We start from the raw sequence: 17,364 nt of genomic DNA, 5'->3' as shown, positions 1-17,364 counted from the left end.
CCTGCCAATGCAGGGGACACGGGTTCGAGCCCTGGTTTGGGAAGATCCCACATGCCACGGAGCAACTAGACCTGTGAGCCACAACTACTGAGCCTGCGCGTCTGGAGCCTGTGCTCCGCAACAAGAGAGGCTGCGATAATGAGAGGCCCGCACACCGCGATGAAGAGCGGCCCCCACTTGCCGCAACTAGAGAAAGCCCTCGCACAGAAACGAAGACCCAACACAGCCAAAAATAAATAAATAAATTAAAATTTGAAAAATAAGGTATAAAATATTGGCTATATTCCCTGTGCTGTACAACACATCCTTGTTGCTTATTTATTTTATACATAGTAGTGTGTACCTCTTAATCCCCTACCCCTATCTTGCCCCTCTCTTGGCTATTAAAAGTTTTGTGTCATTGAATTTCTACTGGGGCAGGGACTACCAGTACTAGGTACTGCCTTTTAATGTCTCTGCTTTAATTTACAGGATCAAAAACAGAGAATGAAGAAATTTTGGAATTTGTTATTATTAGAAGCCAGTAAACAGTAATATTTCAACCACTTCCCAATGGAGAGTTATTAAATCATGAGACATTATGCAATGGTATTTTTAGTAGTTTTATTAAAGCTACGGGCAGTATCAAAGAAGAGGCTATATACTTGGCAACAGAATACAATTAAAGTCCAATATTTATATTTGTTGCATAAACTTTTATTTGAAATGGATGAATGGTCCCTCAGGCCAGTCCTCCTGGAACTATTGATACTTTTCCCAAGCAGAGCGGAGAGTCCAGCCGCTCTCAGAAAGAACTACCAATCCCAGAATGCCCTTTTCTCCATCTTTCCCGCGAGAATCCCGGAGGGCTAGCTCAACCAATCCCTTCATGAAGAGCCTATACTATCAGCCAATCAGAAGGCGAAAGGGTGCCCAAAGGCGGGAGGCGGAAGGCGTCCTAGGTTTGAAATAGGAAAGTTGGCGCGGCTGCGGGATCCGATTCTGGAGACCCGCTGTTGGCAGGTATCGGTTCGTGTCTTTGTGGGGCAGGTGGTCGGGCTCAGGCCTGCCGGAGAAGGTGGTAATTGAGCTGGGCTCCGAAACCCGCCTGTCGCGATAGGGGAAAGTGGGTTTGGAGGCGGAATGCGTGTTTTCGGGGGCGGAGTCTGAAATGCACGTCTTGTTGCTGTTTGGGCGTCTGGGCCTTGCAGGGTGGACTGCGACGAGGCAGAGGGGTTTGTGGTTTCACCAAGACATGTCTGTGACCTTCCTGGAAAGATTTGATGTCATTAGGAAGGTTTTAGCGTTACAGAGAACTGGTGGGTCCTGGAGTCTTAGAGGACATCCTTTTACAGAGCAGGACACTAAGGCCCAGAGAGTCGAGGTCAATTGTACTAGTCCTGGACTAAGCCCACTAAACTCCCCTCCAGTCTCCGTTTTACTGGTACCTTTCCCGGTCTAGGGGTGGGGGAGGGAGAGGGAGTGTAGATGTATGGGATCTTATTCTATGATAGGGGCCCTGTCATTTGGGACCTGACAATCTAGACTGGAATCAAAAAGGTCAGAGTTGGAAGGGGCCTTAGACGTCACCAATTTTACTTGTGAAAAAAGGAGGCAGAGTCATTTTCCCAAGGTCAGAGAGCGTGTAAGTGTTATGTGCGGTCACACTACTAACGAATTCCTGGGAGGTAGAGTGTCCTGATTTCCTGCTGCACCTTGACTGTAGTTAAGCCTAGGAGGCTTGATATGCCCTGGAATATCTAGAGTTAAAAGTAAGTTGTTATGAGAGTAGGGGATTAACAGATGCACATTACCCTATGTAAAATAAACAACAAAGGTTTACTGTATAGCACAGGGAATTATATTCAATATGTTGTAGTAAACTATAATGGAATAGAATTGAAAAAAATACAGATATATACCTATATATAACTGAATCTCTTTGCTGTACACCTGAAACTAATACAATACTGTAAATCAACTACTTCAATAGGAAAAAAAAAAAAAGTAAGTTGCTAACCATTTTCTAGCAAAGATCAAACTGCCAAAATATACTTGATTGGAATATGTGGCTGATATGGTTTCAATAACTTAAAAAATATAATGTGTGTCCTATTTGTTTTCTAGCATTGTCTTACAAAATGGTAGAGGACGAACTGGCACTATTCGATAAAAGCATAAATGAATTTTGGAATAAATTCAAAAGCACTGTCAGTGACACCTCCTGTCAGATGGTGGGCCTAAGAGATACCTACAAGGATTCCATTAAAGCATTTGCAGGTACCTAAGTTTAACTTGTAACATGCTGTTTTTGTTTGTTCTTTAGTGTAATTTCAGCTGAATTGAAACTTCAACTCCCAATTTCTCTTTCAGAAAAGCTGTCTGTGAAATTAAAGGAAGAAGAACGAATGGTTGAGATGTTTCTGGAATATCAAAATCGTATGTGACAATCTGTAGAAATAGATCACAGAGGGTTTTTTTCTAAATTAAACATCTTCATGAAATCCCTCATACAAGTAAAACAATGTATTTATAGATATACAGTGTATACACATATAAAAATAGTGAACATATGTGTACCCATAATGCAGCTTAAGAAATGGAACATCCCATGTTATACCTTCTCTTCTCTCACCTTCTAGAACTAATCTGTCAATATTTTAATTTAGTATTGAGTTTTTGAATGTTATATAAATGGCATCATTTTGTATGTATTCTGTCCCTTTGTTCACTCAGCATTATGCTTGTGAGATTCATCTATACTGATGTGTAAATGCCTGAATTTTTTAAAAACGAGTTTCACAGACTAGGGTTTGAAAAGCTGGAGTTCCCTCAGCTCTTTGGGTGTAGGGTTAATACTCTGACAGTTTTTCTTTCCATATTTTTACTGTTGTTCTTGCCTTCTCTTTACTATGCCTCTGCAGATTGTCCAGAGTGGATCGGCAGCTTTTACTGAGTTCTCACACACAGACCACAGACATGTAGCCACAGGCCGAAATCCACTGCAGATACTAAATTTAGCTGCACCATGTTTTGAACACTATTAAATCAGAGTGCCTTTATGTGGGACACATGTGGTTAATATGCCACAGTCCCTGATTGCTTCTTCTGCTTTGCTTTGAGCACTTACTTTACTCATTATCTGGCCCCTGAAGGCATTTGATCTTGGAAACCCTGGTAGGCTGTTATGGTAGACTTCTACCCATGTTTACTTTCTAAGCTGCCCTGAAGCTTCCATGCCCTTTTACTGCTTCTCATTCCCTCTGTAACCAGTAGCAGGAAGGAAAACCGTGTGTGTGTGTATGTGTTTGTAAGAGTGATCTTGAGTTTAGGTCCTTTAAACACTCTTGGTTTGTAGAATCCCTAGGGATTAGAAAATTAAGTTTGAAACTATAAATTTCACTACAGTTCATCTCAAAGTGTGCTCTGAATGATTATCTGTAGTGTGAAGATGTGTTCTAAATAGTTTAAAATCTAAAAGTATTATCAATTATTTTTCTTTAAAAAAATCAGTTTATACTTGAACAGAAATATAATTTACGTTAAGTTTGATGAATTCGTTGAACATTTAACTGCTATTTGCCAAGCACCAAGGAGGCCACAATACGTAAGATGTAATCTATACACTGCTCATAATTTAGTGGAAGACATAGGTAGGAAAACTACAATTAAAATACATTGTAATAGTTGCTATAATGATGGGATGGGAATTTAGTGACATAGAATCTGGAGAGCTTGAATTTTCCAGTGAGGATTACAAAATATTTAACAGCTAACCCTTACCTTATACACCACATGCCAGGGCCTATTGAGCTCCTTACATATAGTGATTGACTGAATCCTCACAGCAACCCTCGGAGGTATATTTATTGTTTTTAATCCTACTTTATGGATGAGGAAATAGGCACAGAGAGGTTAAGTAAGTTGCTCAAGGTCAGACAGCTGGTAATCAACAGAAACATGATTTGAATGTGCACAGTCTGTCACACTGCCCTGGAGAAGGTCACATAGAAGAGGGATGGGGAAGTTCATCAGAGTCAGCGCCCCTGTTCTAGAGGAGGGAAGAGCATATGGAATGTGGTGGAAACATGAGAGCTTGTTGAGTTGTGGGATGGCTGGAGTACAGTGTGAATGGGGAGTGGCAGAGAAGTGGCTGGTCAGATGATGAAGTACATTATGTGTTGGGCAGAGGAGATTTATTTTGCAGATGAAGAAATTAAAAGCTCACTGAGGTTAGGAAACTTGCCTAAGATCATATATTTTGTAGATAGACGGTCTAGGATTGCAGCTGAAATGTCTGTGCTCTTTCCAATGTACCATCTCACCTTTCCACATAGAAGGGAAGGTGGAAGGGCGGGTTCCCATGGTGAGTAGTGAAAGTTTGAAATATTGGCCCTGGCGAATAAAAGAGCTGACTATAAACATATAAAATAGTAGTCATGCAATATTGAGGGCCCTTACATTTGTATTGGCACAAATCCACACGATTGTTCAAATGTTAGAATAAAAACACTCACATATATGGTATTTATGTACCAGTTAATAGTTTAAAACTTTTCACATTATCATTGGATACCCTAACCCTGTAGGGTAAGTAAATGGGCAGCCATTATTATTCTTGTTTTACAAATGAGGAAAAGAGGCCCCGAAGTTGTGATTTGACCAAGGTCCTTGGGTAACAACTGAGAAGCCAGATGGGAACTGAGAACTTTTGACTTTAAAACTGCATCTCTTTTGCAGTACAGTTCTACTTAATTATCCTTAAAAAGTAGCATTTTTCTTTCTGGTAATTCTGATAAGATGTTTATTTTTAAATTACACCTGATATAATGTGATCATGTCCAAATTCTTGGAAAATACAGAAAAATTTAAAAATATCTGTAATGTTGAGAACCACACTTAACAGAAGACTTTGTAGTTTTTATTTTTCATATGCTATCTAGGTTTTTTTTTTAAGATAATTGTGTTCATGGTATCTATATAACTTTGTATCATTTTTTTTTCTTTTATCTACTATGGCAGGATTTTCCCACATTACTGAATTCTTTGAAAATATATTACACCTTATTGATATACTGTGTTTAATAATTTACTTATTAGTCATATACAATGTTTTCAGTTTTTCAACATTATAAATAACACTGAAAATAATTTTTTGTATATGAATACTTGCACACATCTTGTTTTCTTAGAGGAGCTTTGTAAAAATGAAATTACTGGATCAAAGGACATGAATATCCTTAAGACTTTTATTTTGTAATGTCAAAAATATTTTCCAAAAAAAAAAAAATTTTTCCACATGGACTCTAGTGTTTTTCATTCTTCTCAACACTAGCTATTATTTTTATAAACATTGTTATAATAAATGAAAATTACTGTGTTATTGCTTTATTTGCATTTCTGTGATTACTGAGGTTAAATCATCTTTTGTATTTGATAACCATCTGCATTCTGTGTTTCCTCTGTTCATTCCTTCGCTGGTCTTTTTCTTAGGAATTTATATTTGTGTCTTCTTTAGATTAAGAATAATTACCTTTGTTGGGAGAGGATAGTTTAATGGTCAAAAGCATGACCTTTGAAGTTAAGACCTGAGTTTGAATCCAGGTCTTACTGTTCATTGCATTCTAGCAAGTAAAGCTGTGAGCAAGTTATTGAACTGCTGAGTCTTTTCCTTCTTCTTTTTTTTTTTTAATCGAAGTTATAGTTGGTTTACAATGTGTTAGTTTCGGGTGTACAGCAAAGCGATTCAGTTATATACATGTATGTATCTATTCTTTTTCGGATTCTTTTCCCTCATAGGTTATTACAAAATATTGAGTAGAGTTCCCTGTGCTATACAGTAGATCCTTGTTGGTTATCTATTTTATATATATTTTCTTTTTCTTTTAAAAAAGAGAGTAAGATGTACATGATAATTGTATTACTGTGAAAGTTAAGTAAATTTATATAAAAGAACACAGTATCTAGCATACAGTAGAGTTTTTATGCTTATTTGAATCAAATATGAGTTTATTTGTCTGCTTGCCTGCCTTTCTCTTTGATTTCTTTTTGCCTTTGAGTAAAACAATCTTTCCCCATATAGTTAATTTTATATTCACAGATACTGCCTTTTAGGTTTCATAAGATTTCATTTTACATTTAAATATTTAATAAATGTGTTTGGGGAACAGTCTACTTCTTGACTTATGATATTTATCATATTAATTTGCTAAGTATACCAACATTTGTTTTCGAATTTTTTTTTGTTTAACTGAGCTGTAGGTCTGTTCTTCCTCCCTACCTCCCGCTCTTCCTCTCTTGTTTCTTCTTTTTGGTATATTCCAGAATCATTTATATAACATTAAAATCTATTTCTTCAAAGCATCTGCAAAGCCATCTTCTAGAGTTTGGTTGCCTTTGGTGGTAGGTTTTATTCATGTATTTATTTGGAGGGGAGAGCTGCAAAGGTCATGATCTTCTGATTTTGTATTTCGTGGTTTAATTTAGTATCCTCATTTTAATAAGCATTTTTGTCTCTTCATTTTTGTTTTCAAAGACAAACAGGAAAGACTAGATAAGGATTTTTGGTGTTCTTTTACAACTTTTTCAATCATCGGGAAACGCTTATCAATTAAAACATTCTTTATTAATTTTATGAAAGTCAGTATTTTGCTCTTAGATACATGTTGACAAGCGAAGCATATAGATTCTAGCTAATACTTTGTGCTTCTCACAGAGATCTGCAGGCAGAACAAGCTCATTCAAGAAAAGAAAGAGAATTTGTTGAAGTTGATTGCTGAAGTAAAAGACAAAAAGCAGGAATTGGACGCACTGACTGCCAATATCCAGGATCTTAAGGAAGAATACGCTAGGAAGAGGGAAAGTAAGTTTCCAGTTGTACATGTATTTGAAACAACCTAAATTTCAAAGTGGCGATGGGTCACGGTGTGGACACCTTGCCTTCTCCCCAGCTCACCGCCCCAAGCGGCTAACATACGTCACGGTCACAGCCACCACTCACCTCTCTCTGCGAGGGGTCTGTGAAGTTGGCTAAGTGCGTTTCATTTTCCTTCTTTTGCTTAAAGATCCTTTTGATTTCTAATAGAACCAGAGAATAATGAAATTGATATGGGAGTTTAATTAAGCAAAGTGGGAGACAGTTTCACTAAATAACATTTGCCTGGGAGAAACCATAGTGTAATTTATGCAACAAATTTATTGATCATACATGCTCTGTCAGGAACTATTAAGCATGCTTTTCACACTGCAAAGCCTCTTTTTGTCTAAGACTTTCACATTTTTCAAAAAGGGTGCTTCTCTTGGATAGGAGCCTTGTTTGCCCACAAATGAAATAATCAACTCTAAAATCTCTTGAAAATAGCAAAGTTTGTTTTGTGACTGCTTTTCCTTATAGAGTTTGTGTACCAGTCGACATTATTTTTCTCATCTGCTAAGTATTACTTAGGGAATATTGCACTAAATTAAAAAGAAAATTCTAAACTAGCGTGAAATAAGGCTGACTTCTTGTGAGAGGTAGTTATGTTTAAAGAATAGAATATTTTTCCAATGAAGCAATTGATATATTTTTGGCTAACCAGGAAAAGCAAAATAGTGTACAAGAAGTCTTTCTATTTCTGTGCTAGTCATGCAAGCCCTTGGCCTATTTATTCATGCTACTTCATAATAAAATAGAACAAAACTTATTCCTCATACTACCTGTATGTATTTTCTCATGCATTTTTTCCTTCCAGCTTGAATGAACAGAAGCCCCTTTTTGCTAACTGGTAGAGATAGAAACTGTAACAAATGTAAATGTAAGCTGATTCATTTGCCTGGCATCATTTTTATAGTTGTTTTTAAGTTTGTTTTAATTAATTAACATTAATTGAATGTTATTTAAAATATTCGATACTCAGTGTCTGTGTTTTTAATCATAGCTATTTCCACTGCTAACAAAGCTAATGAAGAGAGGTTGAAAAGGCTACAGAAATCTGCAGACCTGTATACAGATCGACTTGGACTAGAAATTCGAAAAATTTATGGTAAGTATATTAATGTAAGTAAAACATAGGATATTAGAAAAGTCTGTCTTAAGTAGAAAAGAATTTAAAAAATATTTTCAAGTAAAATAATGGCCACATTATTAACTTTTTAGATAGTAGGAAAAAATTACAGAATTTTTATCACCCTAATGTAATTACTGATCCTTGGTTGTTTATCATCCAGTATTTTAATAAATGTATTTTAGGCATGGTTGCCAACATGCAGATAATTTTTGTTCCTTGTTCTTACTAGCATTGTATGATTAGTATTTCTCTAATTGCTATAGCCTTCATAATGGTAATTTTAAAATGGTGGTGTAATAATTCATTCCATAAGTGTAGCATAACTTATTCAATCTTTTATCTATTGTTTAACCCATGTTACTCTAAGTTAACATTTGGATTTTACATTTTTCAGTTTTAGAGGTACTACAGTGAACATAGGTAGACCTCTCCATTTTTTTGACACAATTTCCATGGAATTCCCAGACTTGAATTACTGAGTTAAAGCATATGAATATTTTTGTGGCCATTATGTAAATATGTGCCAATTTACAGAAATATTTATTGTGTTGGGAGTTCCCAAGATTACATTCAGTTTCGGCGATTCACTGGAAAGTTTACAGGACTCAGCAGGGCTCAGATTTATTGCGGTGAAAGGATACAAAACAAAATCAGCCCAAAGAAAAAAGGCACATGGGGCAAAATCTAGAGAAAACGAGCTTTTCAGACGCAAGTTTTCAAGAGTCCTAACCCAGTGGAGTCACACAGGACGTACTTAATCCCTTCAGCATCGAATTGTGACAGTACATGTGAAGTGCTGTCTACTGGGGAAGCTCATTAGAGACTCTGGAAGCTTGTGCCTGGTTTTCTGTGGACTTCACCCCAGGTATCTTTTCCTGTTGCTGATTTTGCTGTATCGTTTCACTGTAATCATAGCACTGAGTATAACCATATGATGAGCCCTATGCGTCCTCCTAGTGAATTTTCAAACCTGTGGTGGTCTTGGGGATCTCTGACACACCAGGCAAGGACCAGCCTTGCAAGCAGGTCTTTTCTGGGTATAGCAGTCTCAGGCCTGCTATGTTAACTCTTCTATGCAATCTGTCTACAATGTAAAGAGTACCCATTGCATTGTATTTGTGCCAGAATTGTAGTTTTTTTAAAGTTTTTTGGTTTGTTTGTTTTTTAGCAGTTGACTAGATATAATAGAAACTATTTTTTTAAACGCATTTCTTTAATTATTAATGAAAATGTGACCATTTTTTCCCATTGTTTACTAATTACAGTTCTTTCTGAGATTGATTGGGCCCTTTATTCATATATCTATTTGCCTTGGCTTTTGTTTTTCTTATCTGTCGGAATGAGTTTTTTTTTTTTTTTTTTTAAAGATTTATTTATTGATTGATTGATTACTATGTTGGGTGTTCGTTTCTGTGCTAGGGCTTCCTGTAGTTGCGGCAAGCGGGGGCTACTCTTCATCGCGGTGCGCGGGCCTCTCACTATTGTGGCCTCTCTTGTTGTGGAGCACAGGCTGCAGACGCGCAGGCTCAGTAGTTGTGGCTCACGGGCCTAGTTGCTCCGTGGCATGTGGGATCTTCCCAGACCAGGGCGCGAACCCGTGTCCCCTGCATTAGCAGGCAGATTCTCAACCACTGCGCCACCAGGGAAGCCCCGGAATGAGTTTTTAATACAAAATATTAACCTTTGCTTAGAGGAGAACATAAGGTCCAGCTCTGAACTTTTGATCCATTGGTCTCTAAGTTTATATTCACTGTTATCCTGAGGTGCTTTTTTGTGTTTTGTTTCAAAACCAGTTTTAAAGCTTTAAAATTATTTTTATATTTAAAGTAGAAGTTTCTCATAGTCCTCAAAATCAGGAAATATTGTTTTAAAGAAGAGACAACACAAATTAAACTCTTCATTTTGCCTAACTGAATATCTTATGAAATCTTTTCTTTGGCATGCATACTTCCCATTACTGTTAACAGTTTAAAAAATCTGGTATACTGACATAATTACTTCACTTTGAATTTAAATGCAAGACAAATTTTTTTCAGTGTTTCTGAAGATTTCTTTTTATAATTAAAAGCATTTTTTATGCTGTAGAGTAAAACTGAAATGCATGTGGATTTCTACTTTGTGGCTGCCATTTTGAATTTCTACTGAGTATTTACTCCTTAGTAAGCATTTGGAGGTCTTTTGAAAAATAGGCTTTAAGTCCAGATAACTGTGTAGAAAAAGTCAAATTAAATTTATTGTCAAAATATTAAATGACAATAAAAATTTTTTATTGAGGTTAAATATATATAACAGAATTTGCCATTTTAACTCTATTTTATTGTAAAATTCAGTGGCATTAATTACATTCACAGTGTTGTGCAATCATTACCACCATCTGTTTCCAGAATTTTTCATCATCACAAACAGAAACTCTGTACCCATTAAATAATTCCCATTCCTCTCTCCCCTCAGCCCCTAATAACGTCTAATTTACTTTCTGTCTCTACAAATTTGCCTGTTCTAGATATTTCATATAAGTGGAATCATATAATATTTGTCCTTCTGTGTCTGGCTTATTTCACTAAGCATAATGTTTTCAAGGTTCATCTATGTTGTAGCAAGTATCAAAACATCATTCCTTTTTATGGGTGAATAATATTCCATCATGTATATATACACCATATTTTGCTTATGTGTTCATCTGTTGGTGGACACTGGATTACTCTCATCTTTTGGCTGCTGTGAGTAATGCTGCTGTGAACATTGCATGCAGTTATCTGTTTGAGTCTCTATTTTCAGTTCTTTTGAGTATATACTGCAGAATGGAATTGCTGGGTCATGTAATTCTTTGTTTAAATTTTTTGAGGAACTGCCAAAGTATTTTCTACAGCACCTGCACCATTTTACATTCCCACCAGCAATGTACAAGGGCTCCAATTTCTCCACATCTTTGCCCACATTGTTATTTATTTTATTATAGTCATCCTAGTAGGTGTGAAATGGTATCTCATTGTAGTTTTGGTTTATATTTTCTCAGTGATTAGTGATAAGGAGTATCTTTTCATGTGCTTATTGGCCATTTGTATATATTCTATGGAGAAATACCTATTCAAGTCCCTTTGTCCATTTTTGAATTGGATTTTTCTTTTTGTTATTCAGTTGTAGGTGTTTTTTTCATATATCTTGTATATTAAACCCATATCAGATCTATGATTTGCAGATATTTTCTCCCATTCCGTGGGTTGTATTTTCACTCTCTTGATAATGTCCTTTTAGGGGCAAAGTTTTTAATTTTTTAATTTTGATGAAGTCCAATTTATCTATTTTTGTTGTTGTTGTTGCTTGTGCTTTTGGTCATGTTTAAACTACAGTGCATTTCAAAGCTAATTTGTAACTTGTACGTTTGGAGACATTGGTTAAGTGAATATATGTACTTAGCAATGTAGATATTGATCAGAGATGGAGGTAAGAAAGCTCATCTCCATTGAGAGCTTTGGCACAATAAAATAATTCTCATACTAAATAATTTAATCCCTTTTTTCAGGTGATAAGTTGCAGTTTATATTCACTAACATTGACCCTAAGCATCCTGAGAGCCCATTTATGTTTTCCCTGAGCCTAAATGAAGCAAGGGACTATGAAGGTATGTACTCCTATCTCTTAACTGGTACTTAAGATTGGCATCCCAGAATGTTATTTGACTTAGAATATAAAGTAATGTGAAGGCAAGTAATATTCCCACAAGCTGTTGCTTATTTTCCAGTCTTGCTTCTTGGGATATTGTCTTCTAAAGGCAATGAGTATAGTTTTGTTATAGATATTATCCAGGAGCCTTAATAAGTGACTTTTCTTCAGGATGGCACAGTGCCACAGTGGCTAAAAGACTTAAAAGACCAAAGATCACTGCATTTCATATGCAAGTATGAATTATCCTCTTAGAGAATTTAAAACAAAGCTAAAGCTATAAAGGTTATGACTGCCTAAATGTGGATATTGTAAGTTATCCAAGTAGGTGGTTTTAAAATTGAATGTAAAGTCAGAATGTGATCATTTAACACCCCTGCTCCCCCCAAATTATCCTATCCTGAAAATCCTGAACGTTAATAATTTAGCTTAGTTACTGATTCTGCAGCAGGCCAGAAGGGCTTTGATGCATGGGAAATATATATGTTTGGCAATAGTGTGAACAAGAAGAGAATGGAAATATATTTATCTCTTTTTATTATTCTAAGACCCCCTTTAAAGTAGTCCTTAACTTATTGGAATTCAGAAAAATGGTTCTTAGCTCTTTATACCTATGTTCTCATCTTAAAGCGTTTATAGCAGACAGACACTCAGGTAAACTGCTGCGCTGGCTCCCTAACGTGCTCTAGTGACTCAATTCCTATTCTAATGAAATTTATATTTTAGGAATCTAGTTCAGGTACAAGTGTTTGATTTTTTACTCTATAGGTAAATATCTTCTAATCTGATAATGGGTACTAAATTTTAAAAAGCAAACCCCCCAAACCTCCTACCTAGCTTCTCAGTTTTCACCAACTTGGATAGCCTCTATTGCTAGGTAGCGTCACAGTATTTGATAATGTATTAAAATAGAATCTACAGTATAAATTTTGAACCAAGCACTCTTTGCTATTCTTTCTCTGCTTTGGTCATGGGCATTGTTTCCTAAGCAGTCTCTACCAAAGAGCTGGAAATCTGATATGGTTGAATTTCTTCTCCTTGGACAAAGGACAAGATTGATGGTAGAGAAAGTTGGATCATTCCTTTCCTTTGACCACCTTTACTGGAGACTTGCTCCCAGTGTGTACCAGCTGGTGCAACTGCATTCGAGGGTCATATTGTTCTTTGTCTTTTGAGTCTCATTTGATTACTAGGCCATGTAAATACCACTTTGGGAATAGCAATCACATTTTCTAATGACCCCCCATTTCACTTGTAAAACTTCAGATATTTCTTTCCACGGCTGTAAGTTATTAAGGTTTGGCATTGAAAGTTGTTATTTTTTTGATCCAGTGGCCAGAAATTAGAATTGAGGCCAAATTTTGCAGAGAAAACTGACGACAGTTCAAAAAAAAATTGTTAAAATATTTTAAATAGTTAAAACAAAATGTATGGGAAATGGCATGCTGTTCTGTATCTCTAAGCTCTTCAATCCCTTGATTACCATCTGTTTAAATTTAAAGCAAGATTGTAGTACTTAACATTTGAATATTTAGAGATTAAACAAAGGAAAGGTCTAAAAGATAGGATACGAAAATCAAGTGTATCTATCATTCTATGCTGAAAGCATTTCAATAAAATGGAATTGAAATGACTTGAATCAGATGAGAGCATCTAAGTTAGAAATATTTCTCTTCTATTAAAATACTCGTTCAAATTTCTTTTTTTTTCTTCCCCCTTCTAGTGTCAGATAGTGCTCCTCATCTTGAGTGCCTAGCAGAATTTCAGGAAAATGTAAGGAAGACCAACAATTTTTCGGCTTTTCTTGCCAATGTTCGGAAAGCTTTTACTGCTATTGTTTATAATTAATGTATAAATAGTATATAAAAACCGTTATCCCTATTGCGTTTCTCTTTTTAAAAAAGGTCTCATTATTCGTTGTTTGTCTATAATCTGTTTGTATTTTTGTAACATTTCTGTGTGCTGATTTCTGTAAATTATTTAAATTAAAATCTTAGGAAAGAAGATTTATAAAGTCAAGCTTTTGGAGGTCATGGACCAGTAATAATAAAAAATGAGGGGGGGGGGTGGGCCCACCCTAAGGTTTGCAATTTTTAAAATGTACTTCACAAAATAAATATTATTATCCTAATATCATAAAGGAAAGAATATTTTTATCTTAAACCAAGTGGGATCTACAGTTAAAATAAAGGACAAATCTTTACATCAGAAGAAGATTGGCAGTATTCTAAAATGTCTTTTAGAAAAGGGTCTAATTTTGAAAATCCAAATATAGAAAATTTATAACCAATTTTCATTTTATAATATTTATACTGGTTAGTTGTGGTCTGGATATAAATTTGCCATCACTGGAGTCTATTCAGTACAAACTAGAACTCGATCAACTTCTTCTAAGATTTCATTTTTGTCACCATTCTTTCTTTATAAATTTGGTTGTATTTAGGTCTGCTGGCTTAAGTGGAAGCCACATACTACACCTCTCGGGATACCTTGGGCACACCTAAAAGCCATGGAGCAGTGGCCTTCGTGCTTCCAGCTACTGCTGTCTTCTCCCTGCAGTCTGGGGGAGAAGTCTAGGCCAGTTGTCTAGTTAGGGTTGGAGGGAGTTTCAGAGCACTCTCCCCCAGTGGCCTCTCATGCCTAGGAAACCCAGGTCTGGAGGTAGATTAGCCTCGAAAACGGAGCTAAGAGTAGGGATGTTGTAGTTCTCTAAATGGAAATAGACACTACATGTTTAACAGAAAAAAATAGCAGATGCCTACTATAGTGAGTACATATTTACTGCTTGAAATATATTCTCAAGGAACAAACAAAACTTAAGAAAAGATTTTCATTCATTGAAACTAGAGGAAAACCATGTCTCATACCACAAATTCTTGATATAATGTTTTGAACCATACAGCAAGAAGGCACTAGGCATTGATTCTGAAACATCCTCTTCACCTGCAAGTTAGAGAAATGAAGACGGGGGATGAGAGACTAAATGGGTAGCTCCGCACTTAGGTCCATTTCTCCTCAAGGACCACCATTCTTCACTTCTTCTAACTGGGGGGTGGAGGTGGGACAAGACCTCTGAATGAGACCATGTAGCAGGAAAGTCACAAAAGGATAGCATAGGAACCAGCTTTGCAGCTGGGATCCAAGGTCAGATGTATGAATAAAGTGCACTCTCATACCAAACAAAGGGCCTTAAGCCACAGAAATTTATATCAGTTTGTTTTCTCACCTGGAAAGTTGATTCATTCCAAAATTGGAATTGGGAATTGGTTAGGGCTGGCCACCTTAGAATAATAGTTAGTACTTTCTTAACCCTTCTTATGTGTCCAGCACTGTTCTAAGCCCTTTACAGATGTCAACTCATTTATATTCCCTCAACAACCTGTGAGGTAGGTACTATCCATAACCTCGTTCTACAGATAAGGAATCCAAGGCACAGAGAGTGTAAGTAACTTCAAGTCAGATGGCTGGGAAGTGTTAGAGTTGGGATTTAAACCCAGGTGGCAGTCTGGCACCTAACCCATGAACTTCACCTAGACTCTACCTTATGCCTTTCTATGCTATATTGCAGAGAAAGTATGTGAAGACAGAGTTCTTAACAAAGATTCTATACAAATTTGCATTGTTTTTTGTTTTCTTTTACAAATTTGAATTTTTATAATATAATTTTGCTTTTGTGTTTCTATAGAAGTATAATGATTAAGAAAAAAAAAGCAGGGGAATATGTTTTGTCTGGATCCTTAGTACCTGGCCTTCAGAACCCAAGAGACTCACTGAGAACCATCTCTAGGTATTCAGACTGCACTTATCAACCCAGGTCTTTATGGAAATGGTGGATGGAGGGCTGTTGACTTATGCGTAAGTCTTTATCTGTTCAATCAAATATAAATGTCCTAATTTTTGAGGTTTGCTCTGTGCCAACCTAGGAATATTCTGGAGCCAACATTATTAGTATATTAGCTTAAATTTTAAAGTTTGATACATTATGAAAATTGCACTTTGAATACACGTGAAAGGTAAACCAAGCTATTCCATTAAATTTGCTCTATCCATTTTATTTAGGATGCTGTGTTGTAAATAAGAAATAATACTTTTAAGCATTTACAGTCTTCCTGATACGGAAATAAAGCACAAGATACATAGATAAGAGATTTTCTTAAATGGGAAACAAATGCACACAAGTAGTAAAACTGAACTGGAATCCAAATCAGGTGGACTAACCTATTCCACATTTTGTAATAAAATGGAACAACAAGCCCTCTAAAATTAAATTCAATCACTAATTAAGTTAAAAAAACAGAATCAGCACAAAATCTGCTAAAATGTACTGCTAGTGGATTTAAAGTTTCGATTTCCCAGCTAATAAGGATTAGAATGTGTTGCTTCTCTTCCACTTCAGAGGATTCTTTCTTGTACAGAGACAATTAGTTATATTTTAATTTGTGTACCATGACAGTGAAGTGCCTGGTATCACCCTAGCATAGTATCTAACACATAGTAGAAGCTTAGTAAGTATTTGTTAATGTCGAACACATTTCTAGACTCAATATAAGATTATTTAATGGGAAATTAAAATTACATCTTTGAAAAGGAGCTGACTTGTTCAGTAATACCTACAGGCATGTTGCTGAGATGTCCAGCAATTTTTAGAAGGTAAAGATATTTCTACAGGCAATTCTTGACTAAATGACAAAGCTAATTGAGAATAAGACTCTTTCTGAATAAAGACAAGGGTTTCATCTAAGTAGAAAAAGAGTCCGTCAGTTAAGTAAGTAAACTGGAGACTATATGAGCTGTTTAAATCATCTCCTTTCTTGGTATTGTTAAACATATTGTAGTGTGAAGTATGAACAATGTATGGTGAAATATGTGACAAATGTTTGGAGTTTAGACACATCTTATCGTTTTCCCTTAGCAACCAGGCAAGCTGGAGGTAGCTGCTGAAACTAAGGTCCAACAAAGGGAAAAACTTCAAGGATGAAGTTATTTTACTCAGTTGGATAGATTTTTACAAAAATTCAGAAAGTGGCAATATTTGAGATCAAATAAATGTGATCTGTATAATGGTAAATCTTGAATACTCTTTTTTTGTGAAAAATTCTGCTTTCTGGCCCCAACATGGTAATGTAGGAAGATTTGAGGATTAAGATGTGGTCCAGTCTTTGCTCTACTATTAAAATTGATACATGATGTTAGGCAAGTCATTTAATCTTTCTGAGCATCAATTTTCTATCAGGCCAGACTGCACTATGTGTAGTTTCCCAAACTTGCTGTTTTCTTTTTTGTTGACCAGGCCAAGAAAGTTTTCTTCTATTTTCAGTTAACTAAAAGTAATTATCATGAATGTTTGTTGAATTTTATCATGTTTTTCTGTATCTATATAGATTTTCGTCTTGTATCTGCTAATGAGGTGATTTATATTAAATAGACTTAAAAAAGAAGTTGAATTAAACTTGCCTTCCTAGAATAAATCCAACTTAGTCATGGTGTGCAATCTTTTTTGTTTTGTTTTGTTTTTAATAATGTTGGATTCAGTTTGTGAAACGTTTGTTTTAAATTTTTACATCCATAGCCATGAATTAGATTGGCTTTTAATTTTCCTTTGTATAAACTTCATGGGATGTTGGAGTCACAGTTATCCTAGGTCCTAGACCCTTGAAAATAGTTGAGATGTGTTCCT

At 35.8% G+C, this 17,364-nt stretch overlaps 1 protein-coding gene across 8 annotated transcripts; it reads left to right on the top strand.

Moving 5' to 3' along the window:
* Nucleotides 1-229: 229 nt before the first annotated feature.
* SPC25 (SPC25 component of NDC80 kinetochore complex) lies at nt 230-15,542 on the top strand. 8 transcript variants are annotated; one of them, XM_082465199.1, is made up of 9 exons: nt 926-1,008; nt 1,494-1,624; nt 2,107-2,259; nt 2,353-2,418; nt 6,695-6,841; nt 7,896-8,000; nt 11,548-11,646; nt 13,411-13,460; nt 14,131-15,365. In XM_082465199.1, the coding sequence occupies exons 3-9, from the start codon at nt 2,121-2,123 to the stop codon at nt 14,275-14,277; spliced, it is 753 nt and encodes a 250-aa protein (XP_082321325.1). In that variant the 5' UTR covers nt 926-1,008; nt 1,494-1,624; nt 2,107-2,120; the 3' UTR covers nt 14,278-15,365. The 8 variants fall into 8 exon arrangements, with proteins under 8 accessions (XP_082321324.1, XP_082321323.1, XP_082321328.1 ...); XM_082465198.1 differs by lacking the exon at nt 1,494-1,624 and having other exon boundaries at nt 230-1,008; XM_082465197.1 differs by lacking the exon at nt 1,494-1,624 and having other exon boundaries at nt 906-1,060.
* Nucleotides 15,543-17,364: the final 1,822 nt, after the last annotated feature.

Source organism: Balaenoptera physalus, assembly GCF_965194825.1.
Source record: "Balaenoptera physalus genome assembly, chromosome: 6".
Classification (NCBI taxonomy): Eukaryota; Metazoa; Chordata; class Mammalia; order Artiodactyla; family Balaenopteridae; genus Balaenoptera; species Balaenoptera physalus.
Note: the sequence above shows the minus strand (reverse complement) of the source record. Positions and strands in the feature narration are given on the sequence as shown.